Source organism: Halichoerus grypus, chromosome 11 (genome assembly GCF_964656455.1).
Source record: "Halichoerus grypus chromosome 11, mHalGry1.hap1.1, whole genome shotgun sequence".
NCBI lineage: Eukaryota > Metazoa > Chordata > Mammalia > Carnivora > Phocidae > Halichoerus > Halichoerus grypus.
Genome location: NC_135722.1, coordinates 25,085,332 through 25,107,966, shown reverse-complemented (window position 1 = coordinate 25,107,966; position 22,635 = coordinate 25,085,332). Strand labels below are relative to the sequence as shown.

Here is a 22,635-nt window from a genome sequence, read left to right as displayed (position 1 = left end):
ATTAAAAATCTACAGGAGGCTTGTCTTACCCACATCTCACCCTGTCCTACTATACTAACTACCAAAGAGTCACTTTTCCTGTTTGCCTTTGCCAGGTGCCACAGTTAAATATGTGAAAACTTTTGGGTCCTCGGAAGGGGAGCACTGGATGAGTCTCACATGGCAGAAAGGGACCCTTTTCCTCAGAGTAGGTACCAATAGCACGGGCTATTGTGTTTCTGCAACTCTTGATTAGGGAAGGAATGTTTGATCAAGGTACCACAAAAGATCATTCCTTCCTTCCCATGGGTAAGAAAAAAAGAAGGAATTCCTTCAAGGGTTGCTGTCACCGTGGGAGCAGACAACAACAACTCTGAGTCCAAATGTAAGCTGAGAAGTGGAGAAATTTTATCAGCACCTTTGCAGGTGAACGACAACAACAACAACGAAAAGACTTTCAAATGTCTATTGCAATGCGATTGATTGTTTTAGAAGACAAGAAATCTGTACAAGGAGTTTGACGACGGAGCAGATCATAGTTTGTCTTCCTGCCACCCGTGTGCGTTTTTTCCAAATTTGTACACTAGCCTTCGGTCGACCCGTTCCAAAATTCCCGTTTTGTAGTAGTACCTGAGGAAGATAGTAGAAGAGAAATGCGGGGAGGCCCACACCCCAGGAAGACAACAGAACATAAACACTCCCCTCATTCCTCTTGGGTGACCAGGCTGGTCTTTGGTTACCCTGGTGTTTTCACACCCTGTTATCAGCTTACACTTAAACCTTTCCCAGACACCTTGAAGACTAAGCCTCACCACACTCAGCTCAAAACGAGTTTTGTGTGTGTGTGTGTGTGGGATGGCCTGCATTCAGAGTGATCCCCGGGGCCACTGCCAAGAATGAGAAGGATGGCGTGTCCGTTTACAAACCATAATCCCACCTGTAACTAAGAACCAGAGTGTTGTCTCATGACCTTTCGATTATCAAGAAAAAAGCTGCAAAAACAGTTTAATTTTCTATGGCTGGCCATTTTATATAACTCTGCCCAAAGGCTCATGCATTTCATGCTATTAACTCACCTCAGAGCTCGGCTCAACTTTTCATACGTCATTCTGTCATTTTTCTTCCTTTGTCCCCACATCTTTGCCAGGGCTTCTGACTTTACCACCCGAAAAATACCTTGTTCCCTATCTTCCCATTCCAGAATGCCACAGTTTTCTTCAGGAGAGAGAAGCAGGTCTCGCACAAATTCCCATAGATGAGAACTTTGGAGGCCTTTTGAGAAGGAAAAAAAGAAAAGTTACTTACAAATTAAAAAAGAAAATTCTAAAAGTTGTACAATTTCTCATCAACTCATGAGAATTGCTGTTTTATTGGGGTTATTTTCTATATTATGACTGAGTGCTCTACTTGGACCCTCATTGGGCTGTGAAATGTCTGTCTTCTATTAAAGCAATCATAAGGGACACCTGGGTGGCTCAGTCGGTTAAGCATCTGCCTTCAGCTCAGGTCATAATCCCGGGGGCCTTAGATCAAGTCCCGCATTGGGCTCTCAGCTCAGCGGAGAGTCTGCTTCTCTCTCTACCCCTCCCCCCTGCTCCTGATCTCTCTCTCTCTTTCACACACACACACTCTCTCTCAAATAAATAAATAGAATCTTAAAAAAAAAATGAAGCAATCATAAAACACACGTATAGGGACACCAGATTTATACCAACTAGAAACGCCATGGCTCCCAGCCTGTCCTTGCTCTGTGGAACCATGGACTAATTCTTAGGAATTAATAAAATGACAGTCAAATGATCTTTCTGACAGACAGTATGGTGGTACTAAAAATCCATAGCCACACCAGTCTGGGCAGACCGGTCCTACAATGATGTTTTTCATGAAAAGCTGGTGTTTCTCCTGTTTCATTAGAGTTGTGGTTAAGATTGGTTCTAGGGTCCAACTGCTTGGGTTTGGGTCCTGAATTCACCTCTTCCTAGCTCTGTAATTGTAATCTCTTCAGTTATCTGTAAAACAGGATCAGAGGAGTACCTACCTCATGGCAGAAGTTGGAGGATTATGATTTTACACATACTAAGTGACTGGCACCAAGCCTGGCAGACTTGATTTGGCCCTGGGTAGGTCTGTCTTAGGGTCGGGGAAAGGCTAAGAGAATTGCCAGCACACGGTGTTTACTATCGTCTCTGAGTCCTTAAGAGAGAGGGACCCTCAGCAGACCAGGAGAAATAAACCCTTATTCAGAAATTCACCATGGTTAGACAATTTCTTTGCTTCGTCATTTTAATTCTCACAACACCATGTCCAAGTGAAAAGAAATGTAATTTTGGTAACAATTTATAAAAGTCAACTTCTCTGCTGTCTTCTTTGGGGGACACCTGGTCCCCTTCAAACATTCAGTGGTCCAAGCTTATTAGAGGACTTCGTCTCATGAATGGTTTTCAGAAATTAGAAACGAGAAAGGGCATGTCTACACTTACTCGTTCGACTATGACTGGGACAGTCTTGGCTTCTGACGCCACTTGTTTTCAAGCAATTAGAATCAGCATCTGCAATAGAATGAGTTACAGCAGTAGGACTGGTTCAGACCTCAAATCACACCAAAATGAGCAACTATGAACTGGACACCGTTGCAGTAGAAGACCCCACGTGAGGCTTTGGGGATAATTAGTAGGTGGGCGGTGTTTGCCTTTAGGGGGCATTTGTGTTCAAACACTAGGGGCCTGCAGGGTGCCAGGTTCTGGGCTCCGTGCTGGGAATAAGCGAGAACAAGACAGCTCTGGTCCCTGACTCACGGGCAAGGTGAAATACAAGTCAAACAAGTCACCCATAGTAAGTGTTATGAAGGAAGCAAGACATGGGGTAGAGAATGAAGGGTGGGGGGGGAGTGCCTGCTTTAGACGGGGTGGCCAGGGAGGGCCTCGTGCACAGGAGGCATCCGCACTGATGTGAGGGGGTGAGAGAGTCTTCCGGAGGGAAGAAGCAGCACAGAGAGAGAACCCGTGAGGCAGGCATGTGGTGTGCCCAGGGGCGTGGGGTAGACAGTGATGCTGGGGCCCGAACCCATGGATATCCCAGGAAAGAGCACTCAGGGCAGAGGGAGGGCACGTGCAAAGACCCTGGGGTGGAAGGTGTGGGGGAGTCTCAGAAAGAGCCAGGAGGCCATTATGGCTGGAGCAAAGTGAGCAAGATAAAATTCTAAGAATTTTATCCAGTGTGGTGGAGGCAGGGCTTGAACCAGAGCAGGTCCGTTCCAAAGCTAATGTTCAGAACTACTACTTTTATCTTGTCTTTCACAGTAGGTGTTCAATGAACACTTCGTGACTAATTATTAGCTGAGTTTGTTGAGTGTTTAGTATTGCCAGGCTCTCAATCTCACCCACCCTTGTGATGAATGTCTATTCCTATCCCCATTTTACATAGAAGTAAATGGAGGCAGAGCGAGGTCAGGGAGCTCACTGCAGCTCATTCACTCATTCGTTCATGAGCGTTGAGCCACAGTATGCCCACTGTACGAGGTGCTGGAGGCACAGGCCGAGGTGGGTATCTCCTCTTGGGGACTTACATCCAAGTGGGTAAGAACATCTAATGAACAAGCGATAAATGCTGAGCATATTGAAGCAGGGTGGGGGTGGGGAAACAGTGGTGAAGAGGGGTGAGGCAGCAGACAAAACTCCCTGACGAGGAGGTATTGGAGCAGGCAAGCAGCGAGCGCCGGGAATGTTTGGGGGGGGGGGGGGCGCCAGGGTTCAGGTCACGTGCCCGGCCGCTGGTGGAGCCCAACTCTGCACCCAAGCAGGCCGGCCTCAGAGCCCTCAGCTCTAGTAGCTACAGCGCATGTCCGCTGGAACGAACAACGAGACGAATGCAGGCCTTCAGCTTTCAGGGTCCCCTCTTTTCATGGGCTACAGCCTGGAATTGCATTGATGCGGAACACCAGGCCCATGCACCCAGGCAGGTGTGTGCAAAGCACAAATGGATGCCCAGGTGGAACCAGCTGAGGACAGAAGGTAGCTGCCGGCTGGAGCGGAGTGAAAGCAGCTGAGCAGGGCCGACAGCTGGCCGATGACCCGAGGGAAGACGGCCGCCCTTCTGTGTGGTGGAGCGCCCTGCTGCCTGGCGCCACCCGCAGGGCGGACCTAGTGTTGCTTTAACTTAATCTTTGAAGAAGAGAGAAAGCAAATGGAGAGGCGAGATAAACCAAGGTGAGTTATGAACCGGTGAGTAGACAGTAAGCTTGCCCTGAAATGCCGAAATGGCCAGAAGAGGGAGGGAAAACGCTGCCCTTTTAATTTGTGTGACGGCTCCCATGTGCTGCGGGTGAGGGATCTCTGGCTTGGTCGGCTGAGCCCAGCACAGGTCAGTGTGAGGCGGGGTTGTGTGGACTGTGGGAGCCTCTCCTGGTGGGGCTTGCCAGAGATATCCCTGTTTTATCTGCTCCCAGTTCCCCGCGGTGGCTTTGACGCCATTCATGGCTCCACGGATCGGAGGCCTCGCTCGGCTGGGGGTGGCCGTGGGGTGGCCGTGGGGGCAGAGGCCCTGCAGCCGTACGAGTTAGCTGGGCAGAGGCAGGTTACCAAGTCAGAACGTCCACCAGCGCCAGCTCCAGGACCCCACCGAACTACTCCGCAGATGCCCCCGGTGCTCCGGGCGACAGGTCCCCCGGACGCAGAACTATCTTTGTCTCGGAGGGGTCCCCGCAGCTGGGCGGTGCCTGGTGCAGGGGCGACGGGGGCATGGCCTGGGTTCTCTGCTATCCGAGCAATCTGGAGAGGTTTGGTTGCCTGGAGACTAGAGACTGTTAAAATGTGGCCACAGGATATATTCTCAGTCCAGAAGCCGAGATGGGGGCTGGAGGGGCAGTTTCCCAAACAAGCTCATGATGTCCCCCATGCACGGGTGGGGCTAGGGAGCCCACACTCTGTGACGGGAGGAGAAGCTCTGAGCCTCCGAACAGGACGCTCGCGGCAGCGACCCCAAGCCTGCAGGCTTGGTTTTCTGGCATTTCTGCAGTGAGGGTGGGAAAGGGCGGGTGGAGAGAGAGACAAGTGGAGAGTGGCCGGGGGGTGTCACTTGGGCCAGCCCGACAGCTTCAGAGCTTGTCGTGCCTGGGCCCCTTCCACAGGTACCGAGTTGGAAATCCTCTTGTTCTCTGGGTCACTGAGGAGCTGCAGACCCAGAAGAGTCTAGAGCCTTGGGTCTCAACTGAGGGGGCAGCAGAATGAAGAGAAGGGTCTGGAGGTATGTTCACCTGTCTGTGTGCATGTGTGTGCGTGCACCTGCGCATGTGTGCACATGTGTGCATATGTGTGTGCGTGTATGTGTGTGCATGTGTGTGTGTGTGTGTGCACACGTGTGGTGAATGGCCCAATGTTAGAAGCACAGACTTTGAGAAAATGAGTTGGAATCCCATCTTTGCACTGCTTTGCAAGTCATTGCTCTTCTGGTTCCTCAGATGTAAATGGGGGCAACCATCCTACCTCATGGAGTTAGAATGAGGATGAAATGAGTTAGAGCAGGTAAAATACTCCGCCTGGCACTGCCTGGGGCCCAGGGCTTCACAGGTGGTAAGGGTAGGTGTTCGTCTTCGCTGCAGACTGATGGGAATGCCGCTTGCAGCCCCGGGATGCCAGCTCTCCTCATTGGCCAGGCCTTGGCCTCTGGCCGGCACATCTCATTTCTGCATTGGGGGTGACTGGGATCACGAAACATTAGCCGGGCCATAGGCATTGTGATCATACGTCCTGGATTTTCTAGAACAGGCTCATGGTATAGTCTGTCAGTCTGTTGTCTTCATTCTTGTTAAACTATATGTTGGGGGTTCTGTCTGGGGAGAGCTGTGGGAGAGCCAGAGATGGGCCTCAGTGGCTCCGGCGGAAGGCCACGGTTTCCTGGTGTGGTAGTGGAGGCTGCCATTCGGCAGAGCTGGGGTGCTGCTTTTTGGTGTGCTCACTGGACCACTTAACCCTGAGTTCAGTCTAGAAATGGTGCCTCTCTCATTGGTAAGGCTGGGCAGGGCCTGCACGGAGCAAAGCCTGGGGCAGCCGCCGTCGTGCAGGGTTTGTCTCCGTAGAGATGCCAGCTCAGAGCCCTTGTCTTATCACCACCTTTACCTCCAGAAACTTCTCTCTGTCCCTCCCATCACCATCACTCTGCCTCCTGGACAGTAGCCTCCTAGCTGGGCTCCTTCCTGACCCAGACATGGCAGTCTGGGGCATCTTCTTAAAATGCAGATGGGATCTTATTGTTTCCTGCTTCAGCGGCTTCCCAGCCTGCTCAGAATGAAATCCAGACTCAAAAGCTGTATGTGACCTGCTCCTGCCCTGCTCTTGGCCTCAGCTTCCGCTTCTCCCTCTGCTGATGTTGCTGATGATCTACCAAGGTGCTATCCGAGAGAACCATAGTGATGGGAATCTGAGCAGTAGTACGTGGTAGCCACTAGCTGCCTGTGGCTATTGAGCACTTGGAATGAGCCTAGTGTGACTCAGCAGCTGAATTTTCACTTTATTTAATTTTAATTAAACTTAATGTGGCTACCGGTCACTGCATTGAGCCTCCTAGTGCTAGTTTTCTGATTCTTTCTCGAGGCCTCCAAAACTGTTCCTGCCTCAGGGCCTTTGCACTTGCCGCTCACTCTCTGTACCCTTTTCTTCCCTCTTCCTGGCTCACTTCTGCTCATCTTTTAGGCTTAATTTAAATATCTCTTCTTCCAGGAAGTCTTCCCTCATCCCTAATTGAAATGCAAACTGTTCTCCATCACACACACAGCACCCTGTCCTTTTTCTTTGTGGTATCATCATACTTAGCCATTACAAATTTATTACAGGGATTGTTTGTTTGATGTCTCCCTCACTTGCTTTATGATGGAAAGACCAAGGTTGCGCCCATTGCTGCAGCCATGGCACGTAGTAGGTGCCTGGGCCTGGCTCATGGTAAGGGTACACTAAATGGTTGTTGAATGAATGAATGAACGAAAAGGGAAAGGAAGGGATGCGTGAGGAGAGGAAGGGATTAAGGGCTTCGGACTTAGACACACCTGGGTTATCTGTCACCTTCCTAACCTTGTCACCTTTAACCTCTAAGCTTGGTACTAGGTCTTGTCTTACAGGGTTATTAGAAAGATTACCTGAAACAACGTTGGTAAAGATTCTAGCACAGGGCCTGGCTCATTATAAGCACCCGGGGAACGCTAGCCGCCATTATTATAGCAATGACTCTAATTGGGGCTAGTTCTATACTCAGGTAACAACTTCTACAGAACTTACGGGACACACTATCTCTCCCTAGCTGTGAGGGAGGCAGGCTGGCAAAGAAAGACACCCATTTATAGGCAGGAACACTGATCACTGGGAGAAGTTTGGGCAGGTCAAACTCACTGCTGCTTAGGAGTATGGCAAGCGCCTGCCCTGGGCTCAAGCCTTTAGACAGACTCAGTAATGGCCCCTAGGCCTCAGTGGGCTCATTTCTTTCCGGGGAGCGGGAGGGCTTTGCCTGGACTGGGCTGGGTGGAGACAGCAGGGTTTGTACCCCGCAGACCGTTATGGATGGATGGGAAACTCCACGGGAACTTTGTTCACAGGTAGGAGAGGCTCTGCCCTGCGGCCCGAGTGTGGGGAAACCGCACGGAAGGCAGAACTACTCCTGGGATGGCTGAGGGGCTCTGTGGGGCACGGCAGGCCTCCGTAAGCCTGCAGTGTGTGCTTTAAGGATGCAGCTATTCCTGGGCTAAAACCCTGAATGGAAAAATCTACATTAACCAGATAACCTAAATCCTCAGTTGATTGCTTGGGACTTTCAGGACAGGAAAAATAAGTCATGAGAAACCATCCATCTGTGTCTGCCCCTCAGAGACGTCACAAGTCCCCACCCCCCCATTCCCTATCCCCTCTCTGTGGATGAAGGGGCTGAAGTCCACGGAGGAAAGGGGCCTACCCAGGACCCATGTCTCCCGCTGGTCCCCAGGCCAGGGCCGTTGTGTGGCACTCAGTAATTAAAAGCAATAACATCATCCTCTTTTAAAACAATGAAAGCCCCAAAGTTGCATTTCCTAAACCTTCTCCATCTGCAAAAGTGAGATAGCGTTAATTCTCAGAATCAACAGGGCCGCTGGAGCGCCATCACCTTATGATTAAAAACTTAGGGAGCTCAGATCTTCGGAGACATGGACTCTAGGGTTGGTCATTATGGTTATTGTTGCTCACAGCTACCACTGCCTGGAGCATCCGTGTGGCCAGGCACTTCATACGCACCATTTCTCCAACTCACCACAACCGGGGACGGTCGCTCCATTGTACAGATAGGGAAACTGAGTCTGGGGGTGGACGAGGAATCCATAAACCCAGGCCCTGCGCTCTGCCCACCACATTTGCCCTTGCTGTCTTCTGGTCTGTGACTGGTTTATTAGGTCATCAACTTTTCGGTTGTGGTCACAAAAGAACCGTCAAGCCCATGGTGCCACCAGTGGCCTTGGCACCGCCTTGGGCCACGTGAACCTGGCTACTTACAGTCTTTGATGGCAGCCTTGGTCTCTTCAGTGTCCGTAAAGAAGGAGTAACCTGGGAAGGAAAAAGAAGTCCACAAGTGGTACCAGGTGACCCTGGGTTCCCCGACCGGGAGAGCGGGTACTGGGGAGAAGGGGAGCAACCATCTCCTCTGCGGGGTAGTTTTATTTCAGAAAGAAACTTTGAGACCACCTGGCTCTTATTGGGCCATGCTGAAGCCACCTTTGAGAGAGAACCATCTCCTGGTTTTTAAAGGGCTCCTGGAGCAGGCCCCGGGGCCAGGCATTCCAGCAGCCTCGAGGATTTTCCAAGGGCGCCTGTGCCCTGCCTGAGCTGGGCCGTGTCACCACCCCAGTGTGACTTCACTCAGTCTCCGGGCAGCATGTGACAAGACTCCCGCTGAGTGAGTTCCCCTTCAGCTCTGCTCGCAGGGTCTGTGATCTGTTTTGGGGCCTCCAATCCCTTGGGGGTTTGAATGCCCATTATGTGCTGGTAAGGGGAAAATGGACATAGGAAGCCAAAAGGAGTGCAAGACCCACCGAGAGGCTGTAATAAGAATTTGGGAGATTATGTCGGGGCCTTGGTTTGCTCCTCTGAAAAATGGGGTGGGCTGGGTGGGGGAATTCAGAGTCTCAAATCAAGTTACCATGTGGTGTCACAGGCCAAGGGACACCTCTTTTCTAGCTTGGTGTTCAGTAGGATTAACTTCCACTGACTGAGGGGCCTGGAACAGGACACATTTGTGACTGTTTATTCCCAGTGCCATTTTCTGATGGGTTCTGGTCAGCCAGGGCACCTGGGTGCACTCTGCCCGGAGGGCTGCCCAAGAACAGGATGGAGGACTGACCAATGAGGGACCCATTCCACTCCCACCGTGGAAGCCACCCACGGCCCCCCGCCCTCCCTGCTGGCCTCACTCTCCAGCGACCAGTGTCCCCGAGTTTCTGAGCCCTTGAATCCTATTGAAATACCTCCTGAGCCAGACAGCACACTGGACCCTATCCCCCTCCCTGTAGCTCCTCCCACTGTCCAAACTTACTTTTTCTGTGTCCTGTTCTGCCGGAGTCCTAATCCATGCAGTAAGAGAAGGCCTAAACTAGGTAATAACCAGATCGTCATCTAATTTATTGTACAAAGGCAGACACTTTTGAGAATGAAAGATAGCGCTGGTAATAATTAGTCTGGGATAACAGGTGAAACAGTGTGTCTTGGGCACATTGGGACGCTGTAAACTCTGGTCTTACTACATGTATTTCGATTCACGATACACAGTATACATTCCTGCTTGAAGAACATTTAAGGAGGAATTTCAGTGTGGAGCAGCTTGGTGCTGTAGGTTGTTCTACTGCTCAACACGGTTAACTACCCTGGCCTGAAATTCCACCATTGGAGTTGGCCTTGTGACCCCAGGGATTCCTCAGGATAAGAGGCAAAATATGGCCTGTTGGAAAAACAATTGTGTTTGGCTTGTTTTGCACGGGCCCTAAGGTAATGGCTCCAGGCACAGAGATTTGGGGATGAAACAAGGGTTAGGGAAGGGAGGCGCCCAGGCTGAGAGACCCCAGCACAGGGGCTGCTGGGGTCTGGAGACAAACTTGATTGACATGATGTTTGGTGAAGGCTGGTGATGCCAAGCTACATCCTCTTCCAGGATGGAACATCTCCCTCTCTGTGGCCCAGGGAGGGTTCTGAATGGAGCCCCTCCCTGAGCTGCTGTGATTTATTCAGACTTTCTCCTTTTCACGGAGGGCCCACTCTATGCCCTGGGCCACTGCTCCTGGCAGGGCCCTGTCACCGGCTATAATGAAGCCAAGACTGGACAATGATGGACACCAGGTCTGTTGGTCCCTTCCTTGCTGCACCTGGTGGGTTGTAGCTCCCAGGGCAGAAGCTGAGAAGTGCCCCAGGACCAACATCCATAGCTTTCCTGCCCTCAGGCACTCATAATGGGGGAGAGCAAGGGGAAAGCAAAGAATCTTAGAGTTGGAAGGTCCTCTGTGGTTTCCTGCCCAAACAGGAATCCCTGCCACAGCATCCCCATCAATGAAGGGCTATTAGCCTGCTTGATTATCTCCAGTGATGGGGAGCTTCCTACCTTTAGTATCTTCTGAAGCAGTCTTTCCAAAAAAAAAAAAAAAAAAAGAGGCTAACTTTTAGAAAAGTCTTTCTTAAAATTGAACTGAGATGTATTTCCTTATTTTTTAAAATGTCTTTCCCCTTGGTTATATTCATAATGACAAAAACGGCTGCCATTTACTGCATTTGCATCTTTATATGCTGCTCCGGGCCATGTTTCATGGAGTCCTGTCACCTGTGAAGGTGTGTATTATTATCCCAACGTACAGACGAGGCAGTGGAAATTCAGAGAGGGCAAGCCCTTTGCCAGAGGACCTGTGGCTCCAGAGCGTTGGAGTCAGGGTGGCAACACAGGCCTTTCCGAACTCAAAGCCCTTGCTTTGTGTTGACTTTCCACAAATCAACTCTGTGTGCTGTGTGACCTTGGAGAAGTCACCTAATCGCTTGGGACCTTAGTTCCTTTATCTGTGACATGGGGATACAGAATTATATGTTCTCAAAGAAACATTTCCAATCTGAAAACACCTGTTCTTCCACATTCTGCTCTTGTGGGGCATTGAAATGTTAAATAACGCCCCTGGCGCCACCTTCCGGCCGTTTGATCCCTGACCATTAGGCAAGCGGTAATGAAATGCTAATTAATTGGACTCCTCTGGAAACGGGAAGGGAAAGGGTCTAGTTCATTTTCTTCTCCTCCTGCTTAGTGAAAAGTCAAGCAGAAAGCTCTTTTTTTCCCCATGTCTTCTGGTGGCGAATCTTAATTAACAGAATACATTATTTCGTTGTCTCTGCCTGGTTCCTGAATGTCTTTTTAGGTTTTCTTTTCTTGTTAAAAAAGTACTCAACTTGCTTCCTTGTAACTTGCTCCCTTTGATCTACAGTCTCTAATTCTAGCAAAGGAGAACTTCCAGGGATTGAGAGATTTTGGTTAAGGGGCTTTTGGTGAATAGAGAGTTCCAGTTCATGAAATCCCACTTGGGGGGCGGGGAGGGGGAGCTAAACTGGGCCCCACCCCCGGCCCCTCCCCCGGGGGCCCGGCCCCCTGGACACTGACCTTGCGAGCGGATGTTCTGGAGGATGAAGTAGAGGTACTCCCCGCAGATGCCAGCCGCCTCGATGAACTCGTCCTGCGTCATGCTGCAGAGCTGCGGGCCGCTGATGTTGAAGTGGCAGAAGGAGATGCAGTTGGCGTCCAGCTTGTACTGCTCGCAGCAGAACTGGAGCCATTCCCAGACGTGGCGCTTAGTCCAGTACTCGGGGTGGACGGACGTCCAGTAGGAGTCGCAGGCTACACCAGGAGAGAGAGAAAGTGAGGGACTGCGGTCCCCAGGAAAGCCTCCAGGGGGCCCCCTGAAGGAGGCTTCCCATTCCTTTAACGTCCACAACCCTCGGCTGTGGGGTGTTCTCCGGGGGCCCAGGCTTATCTGCTCCACCGCCAAAACCAGAGGAGACTGGATCTTCCGGGAGCACCTGGGGGCGGGAGAGAGAAGGAGCCGCGAGAAACCCAGTCATGGCTTGGGAGCGCGGGGGCCTAGTTTTGGTGCTTGGAAAGAGGGGGACTAGAAGAGAAAGGGAAGAACAAGGCCCTTGAGCAGTTGGGTTTCAGACAACAGGGTATCCAGAGCACAGTCTTTGGAGGCTGACAAGCCTGAGTTCAAACCCGAGTTGGGCTGCATTTGACCTGGGCAGGGTCCATAGACAGTTAAGCCTCAGTTTCCTCAAATGTACAATAGGTGTAATATGCCCAACTCACAGGGCTGTTACACAGTTTGGAGTTGACGGGTGTATAGGCTGTGTAGTGCCTAGAAAACTGCCAACCAATTCAATAGTTACTAAATGCCTAGTGTGTGCCAGGCACAATTTGAAGCTGATTTGATTCCCTCTGCTCTTACACACAGTTGCCGACACTAGCTACTGGTTTGTGCACGGCCTCTGGTCATCTTGTGCAGAGGGCCTCCAGCTGGCGAGACGTTGCCCAGAGGCCAGCAGAGCTTGGGTCACCACAGCAGCCTCCGCTGGGGAAGAGGGAAGTGGGGGAGTAGGTTGTATTGTTGTTTTTGTGGTTTTGATGATGCTTTGAGGAATTTCCATCCTGAGGCCAGAGCCTCTTCACTGCTTCAGAGGAGCCCCATACAAACCCAGACAGAGGTGGGCACCCTCTTGTCTGGGAGGCTGGGAAGTGGCCATGCCTGGCTTGGAACAGAGATTGGGTGCTCCACAGTTCTGTCCCAATGCCAGGAGAAACAGAAAGGGGGGGCAGACAAGGGGTATGGAAGAAGTGAGGTACCAGGTACTTGGTTAGGCTCTTGGACACAAGTCTTGTGGCTGTCATGGTGCTCATTCATTCATTCATTCATTCAATAAATGAGCTTCAGTCTCCTCATTGGCAAAATGGGGATAATGATAGCACCTATGTCATAGAGTTGTTTCGTGGATTAAATGAGCTACCATATGCAAAAGTACTTAGAACAGAGCCTGGAAGATTCTAATGCTATTATTAAGATTGTCATTGAACACCTGTTATGTGTGAAGCAACAAATTGTGAGCTAAAGAATCACGGTGGGAGGTCTGGTCCTTGTGCCCTAGAAGGTAACAGATTATGAACCGGAGGGTCACAGAGGACTTGCCCCAAATCCCACAGCCAGCATGTGGCAGAGCTGGGATTTAAACCCTAGTTGGAACTTGAAAGCCATCGCTCTTCCCATTCCATCGCACCTGGTCCTCAGAGTGTCAGGACAGAGAAGAGATGAAACGTGGAGAGAGAGGCAGAGGCAGACAGCGAGAGTGAGTGAGAAGGCCTGAGGAGAACGGCGGAGAGGAGTGTGTGGCTCAGGCTGTGTGGACGACAGAAAAGGTCACTCATGAGTAAGACACCACAGCAAATATCGATGAGGCTGTTCTGATTCCCCCATAAATGTTGCATTTGCAGCCACTGTCCCCAGTGAATCTGTGGAGCTTCCAGTCCCAGCAGGAGAGATGTTCTGTGCCCTCTCAGGGGTATTGCTCCCTTGGGAGCTTCTTTGGCATCTCCTGTGTGTTAGCTTCTCACGTTCCTCAAATCCTCCCAAACAGGTATGATTTCACAAAGGAGAAAACTGAGGCTCGCCCTAAAAGTCAGAGCCCCAGAAATCTCCTTTCCCATCATGGAGTAGATTGAGGGGTGATCAACTTAAACAATAGATTTGTTTTAATTTATCTTAAATTTTTAATCAGAACTTTATATGCATGTGGATAAAGGGTCGGGGGTACTCTGCCAGGATGGTGGAGGTCAATGTCGTTGCCTCTCCCTGGTGGGTGAGGAGACAAGGGGGCTGCCTCTCTCCTTGCTTGCTGGTCGCTGGCTGGAGCCGGCTCACTAGCCTGTGGGGGGGGGCCCTTGTGGCCAATAGGGTCTCCTGAGAAAATAGGGCGGCCATTCTCCAGTCTGGTCTGTGCTTTCATCTACTGATTTCTGGCTTGAGTAAACCTAGGGGGCCTTTGACATTCCTGGTATTCTGATGAGGGACGTTTATGAGCCTTGAAATTCTTCCGCCCTTGGTCCTGAGCTGAGCCCCCAACAGAGATGGCTATCGGCGTGCAGCAGTTGGAGGACACACTTTATTTCTTTTCATGGAAAGGTTTCTAAGTCTCCATCCCCTCCTCTCTCCACTTCCACCCCCTTGTTATTTTCTTTGGCACGTGAAGAGGGCCATGTTGTTTCTGGAAGCCAAAGGGCCTAGAGGATTCGGAGAAACGCTGGGTGGGGGTGGGCACTGACATGAGGAGGTGTTGCTGGCAGGCTCCCTTCCCCTCAGCTCTTTCCTTTGAAGCTCACCCACAGAGCAGGCTTTGTGTGCAGCTCCCTCTGGAGGGGAGCCAGAGCCAGAGCCAAGCATGGCGGGCTCTCCTCACCAGGAAAGGCCTTCCCACAGCCTTGGGAGCTGAGAGGAAAATGGCTGTTCTCACTACACGGAGGGCAAAGAGAGCCAGCATCATGGGTGCTTTCTGGTTGCGGTGTGTTTCTGTGGTCCTATCCTCACTAGAGGGGCGCAGAGGTGAGGCTTACAGAGGTGAGGAAGGCCTGCTTCATCTGGCCCCTCCTCACCCCTCCCCTCAGGATTGCTTCTGGCCCAGAACAAGGTCTCCACCTACCTTCTCCTAACTAATTCCTACTCATCTTCAAGACCACAGCTCACTCCCCCCATCTCAGGGAGACCTCCCATACCTGCACAGCCCCTGCAGGTGTTCTTCTCAGAAGGATTCATACCTCACCCCCCTCCCCAAACCATGAACTCCACATGGCTGGCCAGCTCTGCTTTGCTCACCCTGAGTCAGGAGTGCTTGGGGACTGGCCTACCCTGCTGTGGGTGTCCAGTGAGTGTAACCAACTGGCCAAATCACCAAGGCCTATTATTCCCTCTTTACAGGGGAGGAAAAGGAGGTTCTGAGAGATTATGGCCTACTAAGGCCACATGGCTAGTCAGTTAGGTCCACATCAATTTTTCCATCTTTAAATGTGAGAATTTTGCATCATATCATGCCTCACTGTTCTTGGTTGAGGAGGACCAAGTTGGACACACATCTCCAAGACTGACTAAAAAAGATTTGGACAAAGGCATATACACACATAAAATTATATATATATCTTTTATACATATAAAAATTTAGGTTACAAAAGGTTTACAAAATCAGAAAAAGGATGAGAAACTGATGATGACAAGGTTTGCAACCTCTGTGATGATGTGAAGAAGACCCTCTTGCTACTTGGAAGAGATGAACTCAGGGAAAATAAAAGAAGGGGTAATGCACCCACAGAGTATGTTATCTTTAATAGATTATATTGTCTGGAAATACAAAGTGTTTTTCTCAATGCATCTAGCATTTATAAATAATCAAAACTCTTTGGAGAAGTTGAGCGTTGAAACCCTTCTGCCTATGTGTATGGGTTGGGGACGAATCACATCCCATGCCTTGTAGCCTTAATCTAAATGTCCACGGGCCACTATTAAGCACAGTCTCAGTCAGCTCCTTTGAAGCTGGAAGTAGGTCAGGACATTTGTTTAAGGGCCAGCTATACTGGGAGGAAGAACTGAGCAGCTAAGGGGGTTTTCAGCAATTCTGGGGGGGGGGTGGAATTCTCACAAGTGATGCTATAACTTGGGACGTATTTAAATTCAGAGGGAGGGCTTAAGCCTGTAGAACTGGGGTGGCACACTCAAATGCCCACACGGTCAGCAGGGAATGTCCACGGAAGGTGCTTAGAACAGAGGCAGGCATGTAGTAAGTGCTCATCAAATACCATCCATGTATACTTCTTAATATTGAGGCTACCCATACACCTACTTTATATTTCCTCAAATACTTCTAATATGTTCTTTCTCTCTGTGTGTGTAGGTCAGCAGCTTTGTTCCTTTCCAGAGATTTGGGTTTATTTTCTTAATGAAAACTGAGGAAGTTATATTATAAACGAAGCTAATTTGTCCTTGAATGGCCAGCCTGAGTTAGGCGGCCAATACTGTCCAAAATGTGGGGATACTGGCGAGTCTGTGTGATTTTGTAAAATGCTTGGTGTTCAGGACACACACGAGACGATGCTTCTGACACTGGGGTGGAGGGGCAGGGGCTAATCCCCTGCCCCGGGGCGGGGGAGTGGACAGAGGGTGCCAAGGGTAATTGAACCCACATGATTAATGCCTGTGCATCTCCCGTGGAAATGCCAGAGTGTGGGTCCAGTAATCCACAACTCTCTTTCTTCATTATAGACATCTATGGTCTTCTCAATCTTAGGCAAAGTGCTCTTAAAAAAATTCTAGGCGAGTCCCTTTGCCATCTCTTCCAAATGGATGGCTGCCCCTGAGCCCTTCCTACGTAGAAATTCTGGAGCCAACATTGTTCATTTTGGGGGAGCCTCCCTTCAAGCAAATATCTGGGGGGAGATTTTGACTTATTACAACAAAATAGATATGCAGCAGAATGCAAAATCTGTGGGACTGGAGACTGTGAAAATAATTTGAGCTTAGAGCTCTGAGTTCGGTCCCCAGACCCTCTGCAGGAGAACTTGGTCTTTCTCCTCCGCTGATCGGGGAGCCTCAGTGAGAAACTCTGTGAAGCTAAAGGAACCTGCCAGCTCCCAGAATTCAATCAGACTCTTGTCCCATCCTCCATTCTACAGTTCCATCGAATGACCTGAAGAGCAAGGGACCTGCAGGAAGGGACCAGGAAGGGAGGTGAGGATTGTGTGGAGTTAACTGAACATGGCCTGGGGAATGGACCTCCCTGATTTGCAGTCCTGGCTCTTCATCGTATTAGCTGTGCAACCCTAGCGGAGTTTCCTAACCTCCCTGGACCTCAGCTGCCTTCTGCAAAACAAGAACAATAGTGCCTACCTCATAGGAAGTTTGCTGTGAAAAGGAAAAAAATGGTACATGTAAAGAACTTAGCCCAGTTATCTGGAGGACAGTAAGCCTTCAATATAAGTCACCTGTAATTTGTTACTATTTTGGGACTGTGTTTTTTCTCAGAGAAATGAGGCCACGCCCCCCCCGCCCCCAGCCTCCATCTAGCTGAGGGACAAGCAGAACAAAGCAAGCCCAGGGCTAGGCGTGGGGAGGCAGAGAGTCTGGGTCACAGGAGGCCCAAGTTAGCCTGGACTGTAATTAGTGTGATTTATTAGCATAGGGAGTTGGGAAAGTTTTTTGCCTGGGGCCGCACTGAAGAGAGCCTGCGAGTGGACTGGGTAGCACGGGGCACCATCAATTGTGGCTTTGTCACTGAAAGGAAGGACTTTATGGGAGGCGGGGGGAGCCTGAAATGAAAAATTGTTTCCAGGTTTCCTCCCAGGGATGGTCGAGCTCCATCTAATAGCCCTTCTTGGCCTTCCTTCCAAGCCTGTGGAATGATTTAGACCATGAGATGGTGGAATGGGAGGGAAGCCCGGAGTAGTGTAAGAAACTGAATGGAGAAGAGACTAGAAGGGTTGGTGGGCATCACCAAAGAGCTATGGCCTGGGGCATGTGGGGTTGGGAAGGCGCAGGGAGCACCAAGCCCCTAGTGGTCCCGGGGCCACAGCTTCCCAGAAGGCTCAGATGTGTGCAGGGTGGGCTGCTGGTGGTGAGCACTGAGATCTCTCTCTGGGGGTGCTCCCGGGATGTCACCACCGCCACGGGCCCACCTCACGCTCTTCAATGATGTTATTTATCTGGTTTTCATTTAGAGATTCTTAAGACTCTTTTGCATGTGCTCTCAGACTTCTATACCCAGTGCATGGATCTTGCTGAGAAAAGCCCACGTGGGACCCAAATGCCTCTCTCCCTGATCTTTTGGATGTTAATACCCAAAAGATTTTGCACCTTTTCAAATAAAGTTCTCTTTTAAATAAAATTTCCCATGGTGTAGCAACAGCTAACATATTTGTGGAGCACCGAGGCTGTGGCAGTTAGCGTGCTCTCCTCTCTGCTCCTGTGGCCTCCCTCCCCCCGCCACCAGGTCCTCTGAGGGAGTGGCGGAGCCGGGAGTAGGTCATGTAGGGGTTCTCCAGCTCCTGCAGCTGGGCCTTCGTGCCTTCGAGGTGCAAGAGCCTTGCGTGACAGTGGGGATGGAGAGTGGCAGCTGGGGCCCGGCCTTCTCAACCGTCTCCCCAGGTTCCTGAGGGACCGCTCAGGAACCCCTGGAATGGCCCCAATCTAGAAACCTTTGCTGCAGACAAAGTAGTAACAAGAATCCAAAGCAGAGGGGGCACCGCATGTCGGCGTGGTCACCTCGGCAAACAGGGGAGGGCTGTGTGGGTGTGTGTAGGTTCAGGGCGGAGAGCCAGCAGCGAGGTGTGAGGCCGGGGTACTCCATGACTTGTCAGAACTTGAGTGGAGAAATACTTTAAAAAGTATCGTACGCTTGTGAAGTACAGATGGCCTGCCCTGCACACTTTGATAAAGTTTTCCAGTGTCGCTAATTCTTTATTTTAAGAGAGCGGAAGGGAAGCCCCACAGGGAGTTAATGAAATTCTAGAGTATTTTGCAGTCTGTGAGCATCCCCTCCCCAGCCTTGCGGGGAGGCCACGCAGAAGGCCCGCTTCAAAGAGCAGGTCCGATCCTTTGCGGTTAGCGCGTGGCGGGCACAGATTCGGCTGCTGTCAGCTACAGCCATTGGAAAAGGTTGTGAAAACACCTGGTTTTCCTGACTAAGTTGATTATTCCTCCCTGCCCTCTTGTAGACATCGGTTGTCTAGTGGGCACATCATTTCTTTCTCCCTTTCCTTCCCTTTGGTCTCAAAGTATCTAAGCTGTCAAATCCTGACTTGGAAAGGATGAGATGGGGCCCCTTGTTGCTTTTGTTCAATAGGAGAAATGAAGAGGGGAGAGAGACCGAGCTGTTTTTCCACTAACTGGGAGGCGTGGGGCTGGAGGGATGTCGCACTGGCCACAGACCATGGGGAGTTTGCAGTCCCCTGCTGCCTCCCTGTCTGCAGACGCTTGGATGGCAGCATCACCTCTCCGGGATAGAAAAGACAGAGGCAGGTGCTCTGAGGAGGGCCAGGGCCTACAGGGCCCACCCAGTGCCCAGGCAGCTCTCAACTATCCTTGCACATCCAACTTCTCTCCACCTTTAGGAGGTCAGAGACATTCAGCTCCTTCAGGAATCCAGAGAGCCAGGTGGCAAGTCAAAAGTCGGGCTCCTCCCTCAGGGAGGGTTACTCCTGCAGTACATTTTATTTTCATCGGCCTCATGCCTTGGTGGGATTTGGTCTTCTCTCAGTGGGTGGTGGAAGAAGAGGGCTACATCTGTGATGCAGGAAGCAGAGAAGCTTCTGGAAGGGGTCTTAGCAATGACCCGGTCCAACCTCTCATTAGACTGTTGGAAATGCAGAGGCCTCAGATAGGAGAAAGCTGTGTCTTTATGTCTGAGACTGTCAGGTATCAGTCCCATTGGCAATCCTACTGGTGATCACTTCTGTTAACCCTTCGTTTTTGTTTTTGTTTTTGTTTTACTGTGGTAAAATAGACCTAGAATTTACCATTTTAACTCTTTTTAAGTGTAGAGTTTAGTGGCATTAAGTCCATTCACATGATTGTGCTAACCATCACCTCTGCCCGTCTCCAGGACCTTTTCGTCTTCCCAAACTGAAATTAGTCCTTCATTTTTAGACGCCCATGTGTGCTTGTCCTGCACCTGACTGTGTCCCAAACACTTCCCACATATTCACAAACTGCCCTGATAACCATTCTACGAGGTAGGCGTTACTGCCATCTCCATTTTACAGATGAGAAAACTAAGGCACAAGAAGTTACAACGCTACAGTTATTAAATCTCAAAGCCAGACTGCATTTAGGATATGCGGCTCCAAAGTCTGAGCTCTCGATGACTACAGAAACTGCTCCAGTGCCTGGAACACTTCCCTGGGCAGACAGGCCATCCCCTCCTGCCACCTCTCTAGCTGCCACCTGGCAGAATGGGCAGGAAGAGGGGGCTCCCGGGATGGCAGGTCTGGGTTATGCATGTGTGGAGAGAAGGACCTTCTTTCTGGACCCTGCCATCATCAGACAAAGGGGGAGACAATGGGGACACAAAAGCCTTCATTTTCCTCCTTCAAACTTAGCCTCAACCAAATATTGAGGGGCAGAAATAGAGGACATTCTTCATTATCTCTGAATCAGAGTGTTTCTTAGGCCTAAAGGAGAACTGGAATATGTATCTGGCTGACTCAGGACCCTCCAGACAGGGGGAGAGACATCCTGTGCGTGTGTGAGCTCCTGCGTTGGTGGTAGGAGCAGGGGCAGGACTGGATTATGGAGGTAAGGGCCTCAGGTGTGTCTGTGATGCCTTGGCCTCTGGCCTGGAGGCAGGGGCTTCCTTCTGGTGGGAGACATTTTGCAGCAGCCTCAGAGGCTTGGCCTCTCCTGGACGCGCCCGCCTCCTGCCCCTGAGTGTGGACCATGCCAAGCCGGGAGGCACAGGGTTAAGGCCCCATGAGGACTGACAGCTTGATTAGGACTTGCATCACCAGCCTCGGGGCGTGCACCCGCCCTGTGAGCACTCTGCCAGGTTTGCTGTGATGTGCAGTCACCCGAGCACCTGGGGACAGAGGCCCTCAGAGAGATGCTGGGGCAAAGCTCAGCTGGCCCCCCTCTGGCATGGGATTTGCACAGGGCCCCATGCTTCCTTTTTAGGTGGAGAAAACTGGCCGAGAGAGGAGGAAGGGTGGGAAGGGAGGCCTGGTGGACAGTGTAGGGATTCATGTTTACCGAGCACTTGCTTTGGGCCAAGCTATATATTTTATGCAGTTTGGCTCTCGTAATCCTCACAGTGATTCTCATCATCCCTGCTTTAGGGATAAGGAAATAGAAGCTCAGAGAAAAACAGTAATATTAATAACAATAACCACAGGGTAACATCATTTATAAGATGACCATGTAGGATACTTAAGAGTACAGGTGCTCAAGTCAACTTGCATGAAACTTAATTAACCATAAGACCTTGGACAAGTCACTTGACCTCTCTGTGCCTCAGTTTCTTCATCCATACAGTAGAAATAATAATTGTTCATTTCTCATAGGGCTGCTGTAAGGATGAGATGGGTGCTTGGCACAGGGCCTGAACCATAGCTAGTATTCAGCAAATGTTAGCTAAAACCATGATGATCAAGCAATCACAGCGCGCTAGGCTCTAGGCTAAGGGTTTCTTTCCACTACATTGCTTAAATATAATAACTCCAAGAGATTGATTCTGTTAGCAAAACGAGGCTCGAAGACGTTAGTAGAGTCCCCCAAGGCCACAGAGCTGGGAAGAGGTTGGGGTGAGGATTCTGGTACTTTTCTCTCTGCAGAAGCTGCCCCGCCTGTTTCCCAGACCTCCTCCAGTCTTCTGCCCTGAACACTGGTGGAAGCTGGCATTTTCAGGCCCCCAGCATGGCCTTGCCGCCTCCTAGAGGCCAGCACCACCTCCTGCCCAAGCTCTTCCCAGCTCGGATGGGCTTCTCTGGATTTACGCACCTGTCTGATGCTCAAAGGCAGGATAATACTCTTCATTGCTGAACAGATCAGTCCACGACATCAGGGGGTCACAGAAGGACGTGTTGGGCAGGAAGGTACTGTGTGTCACTGAGTCCAACATCACCCTACAACGGCAGGAGAGGGCTGTGAGGAAGCCGACGAGGGCCACAATGCAGGAGCCCCCCACGGGGCACAGTCGGTTTTTAATAGCAAACACACAGCCTCCTAGGAACCAGGTACCTCTCTACGTGCTTGCCACAATGTTATTCAATCCTTGCCACATCCCGAGAAGTTTGTACATCTGTCCCTGTCTTACATACAGGAAAACCTAGACAGTGGGGTTGAGACAGTTGCCCACGTAACATGGCCCGTAAGTGGCAAAGCTCAGGGTTTGACAGGAGGCTCTTATGATGCAATATTGCCTCTTTCTTTACTTTTCCTACTGGCTCACATCTGACCCCTGAACTCTGGCTTGTAACGCTTAACCATATGCTTCTGAAGGCTGGGCAAGTGTTGCTGTATGTTAATACACCCCCAAACCCTTACCCACATTCTGAAATCCACAAGCTCTGAAGTTGAAAGTATGTGTGTGTGTTTGCAAACTTATTTCCCAGCAAAACACAAAACAAAATAAAATGAAAACCATCCTAAATTATTGTTATATAGTTTTATATACCGTTATGTATATATTACATCCATACATCTATACTCAGGCATATAAACCATGTACTAAACATGCATATATATATAGACACACACATATATATATACACACGTATATGTATATAAGCAATGTATTATACATATATACATTATAACTATGCTCTGTAGTTTTATAATTATAATTATAGTTTTATTTATTCTACTTGATGGATATTCATGTGATACATACAATACATATGATTCTTAGAAGGAATACCCAGAGAAAAGGATTCTGTATCCTGCAGTATATATATACCGTATAACCTTCCTAATACCTGAGGAGTTCTGAATTCTGCAGCACATCTAGTCCCATGGTTTGGGTTCAGAGAGTGAGGACCTGTGATAATTGGAACATATACCTACTACACTTTGGGTTCTGTGCTGAGCACTTCACTTTATATTCATTATTCATG

The 22,635-nt window shown here is 50.1% G+C and overlaps 1 protein-coding gene across 1 annotated transcript; it reads right to left on the bottom strand.

Annotated features, from left to right (window-relative positions):
- Positions 1-365: 365 nt before the first annotated feature.
- ELF5 (E74 like ETS transcription factor 5) lies at positions 366-21,641 on the bottom strand. Its single transcript, XM_036107014.2, has 6 exons — positions 21,521-21,641; positions 11,611-11,844; positions 8,484-8,534; positions 2,460-2,528; positions 1,056-1,251; positions 366-609 (listed from the first exon to the last, which is right to left on the bottom strand). Exons 1-6 carry the CDS (start codon positions 21,639-21,641, stop codon positions 513-515), a joined length of 768 nt encoding a protein of 255 aa, XP_035962907.1. The 3' UTR covers positions 366-512.
- Between the last annotated feature and the right edge of the window lie 994 nt (positions 21,642-22,635).

Excerpts from the sequence above, each read along its gene's own strand:
- ELF5 (XM_036107014.2), bottom strand. The coding sequence starts at position 21,641 with ATGTTGGACTCAGTGACACACAGTACCTTCCTGCCCAACACGTCCTTC. Across the intron at positions 2,529-8,483 it reads CAAGGCTGCCATCAAAGACT|ATGCTGATTCTAATTGCTTG; the intron begins GTAAGTAGCCAG and ends ATTCTATTGCAG. Across the intron at positions 1,252-2,459 it reads TCCCAGTCATAGTCGAACGA|GCCTCCAAAGTTCTCATCTA; the intron begins GTAAGTGTAGAC and ends CCTTCTCAAAAG.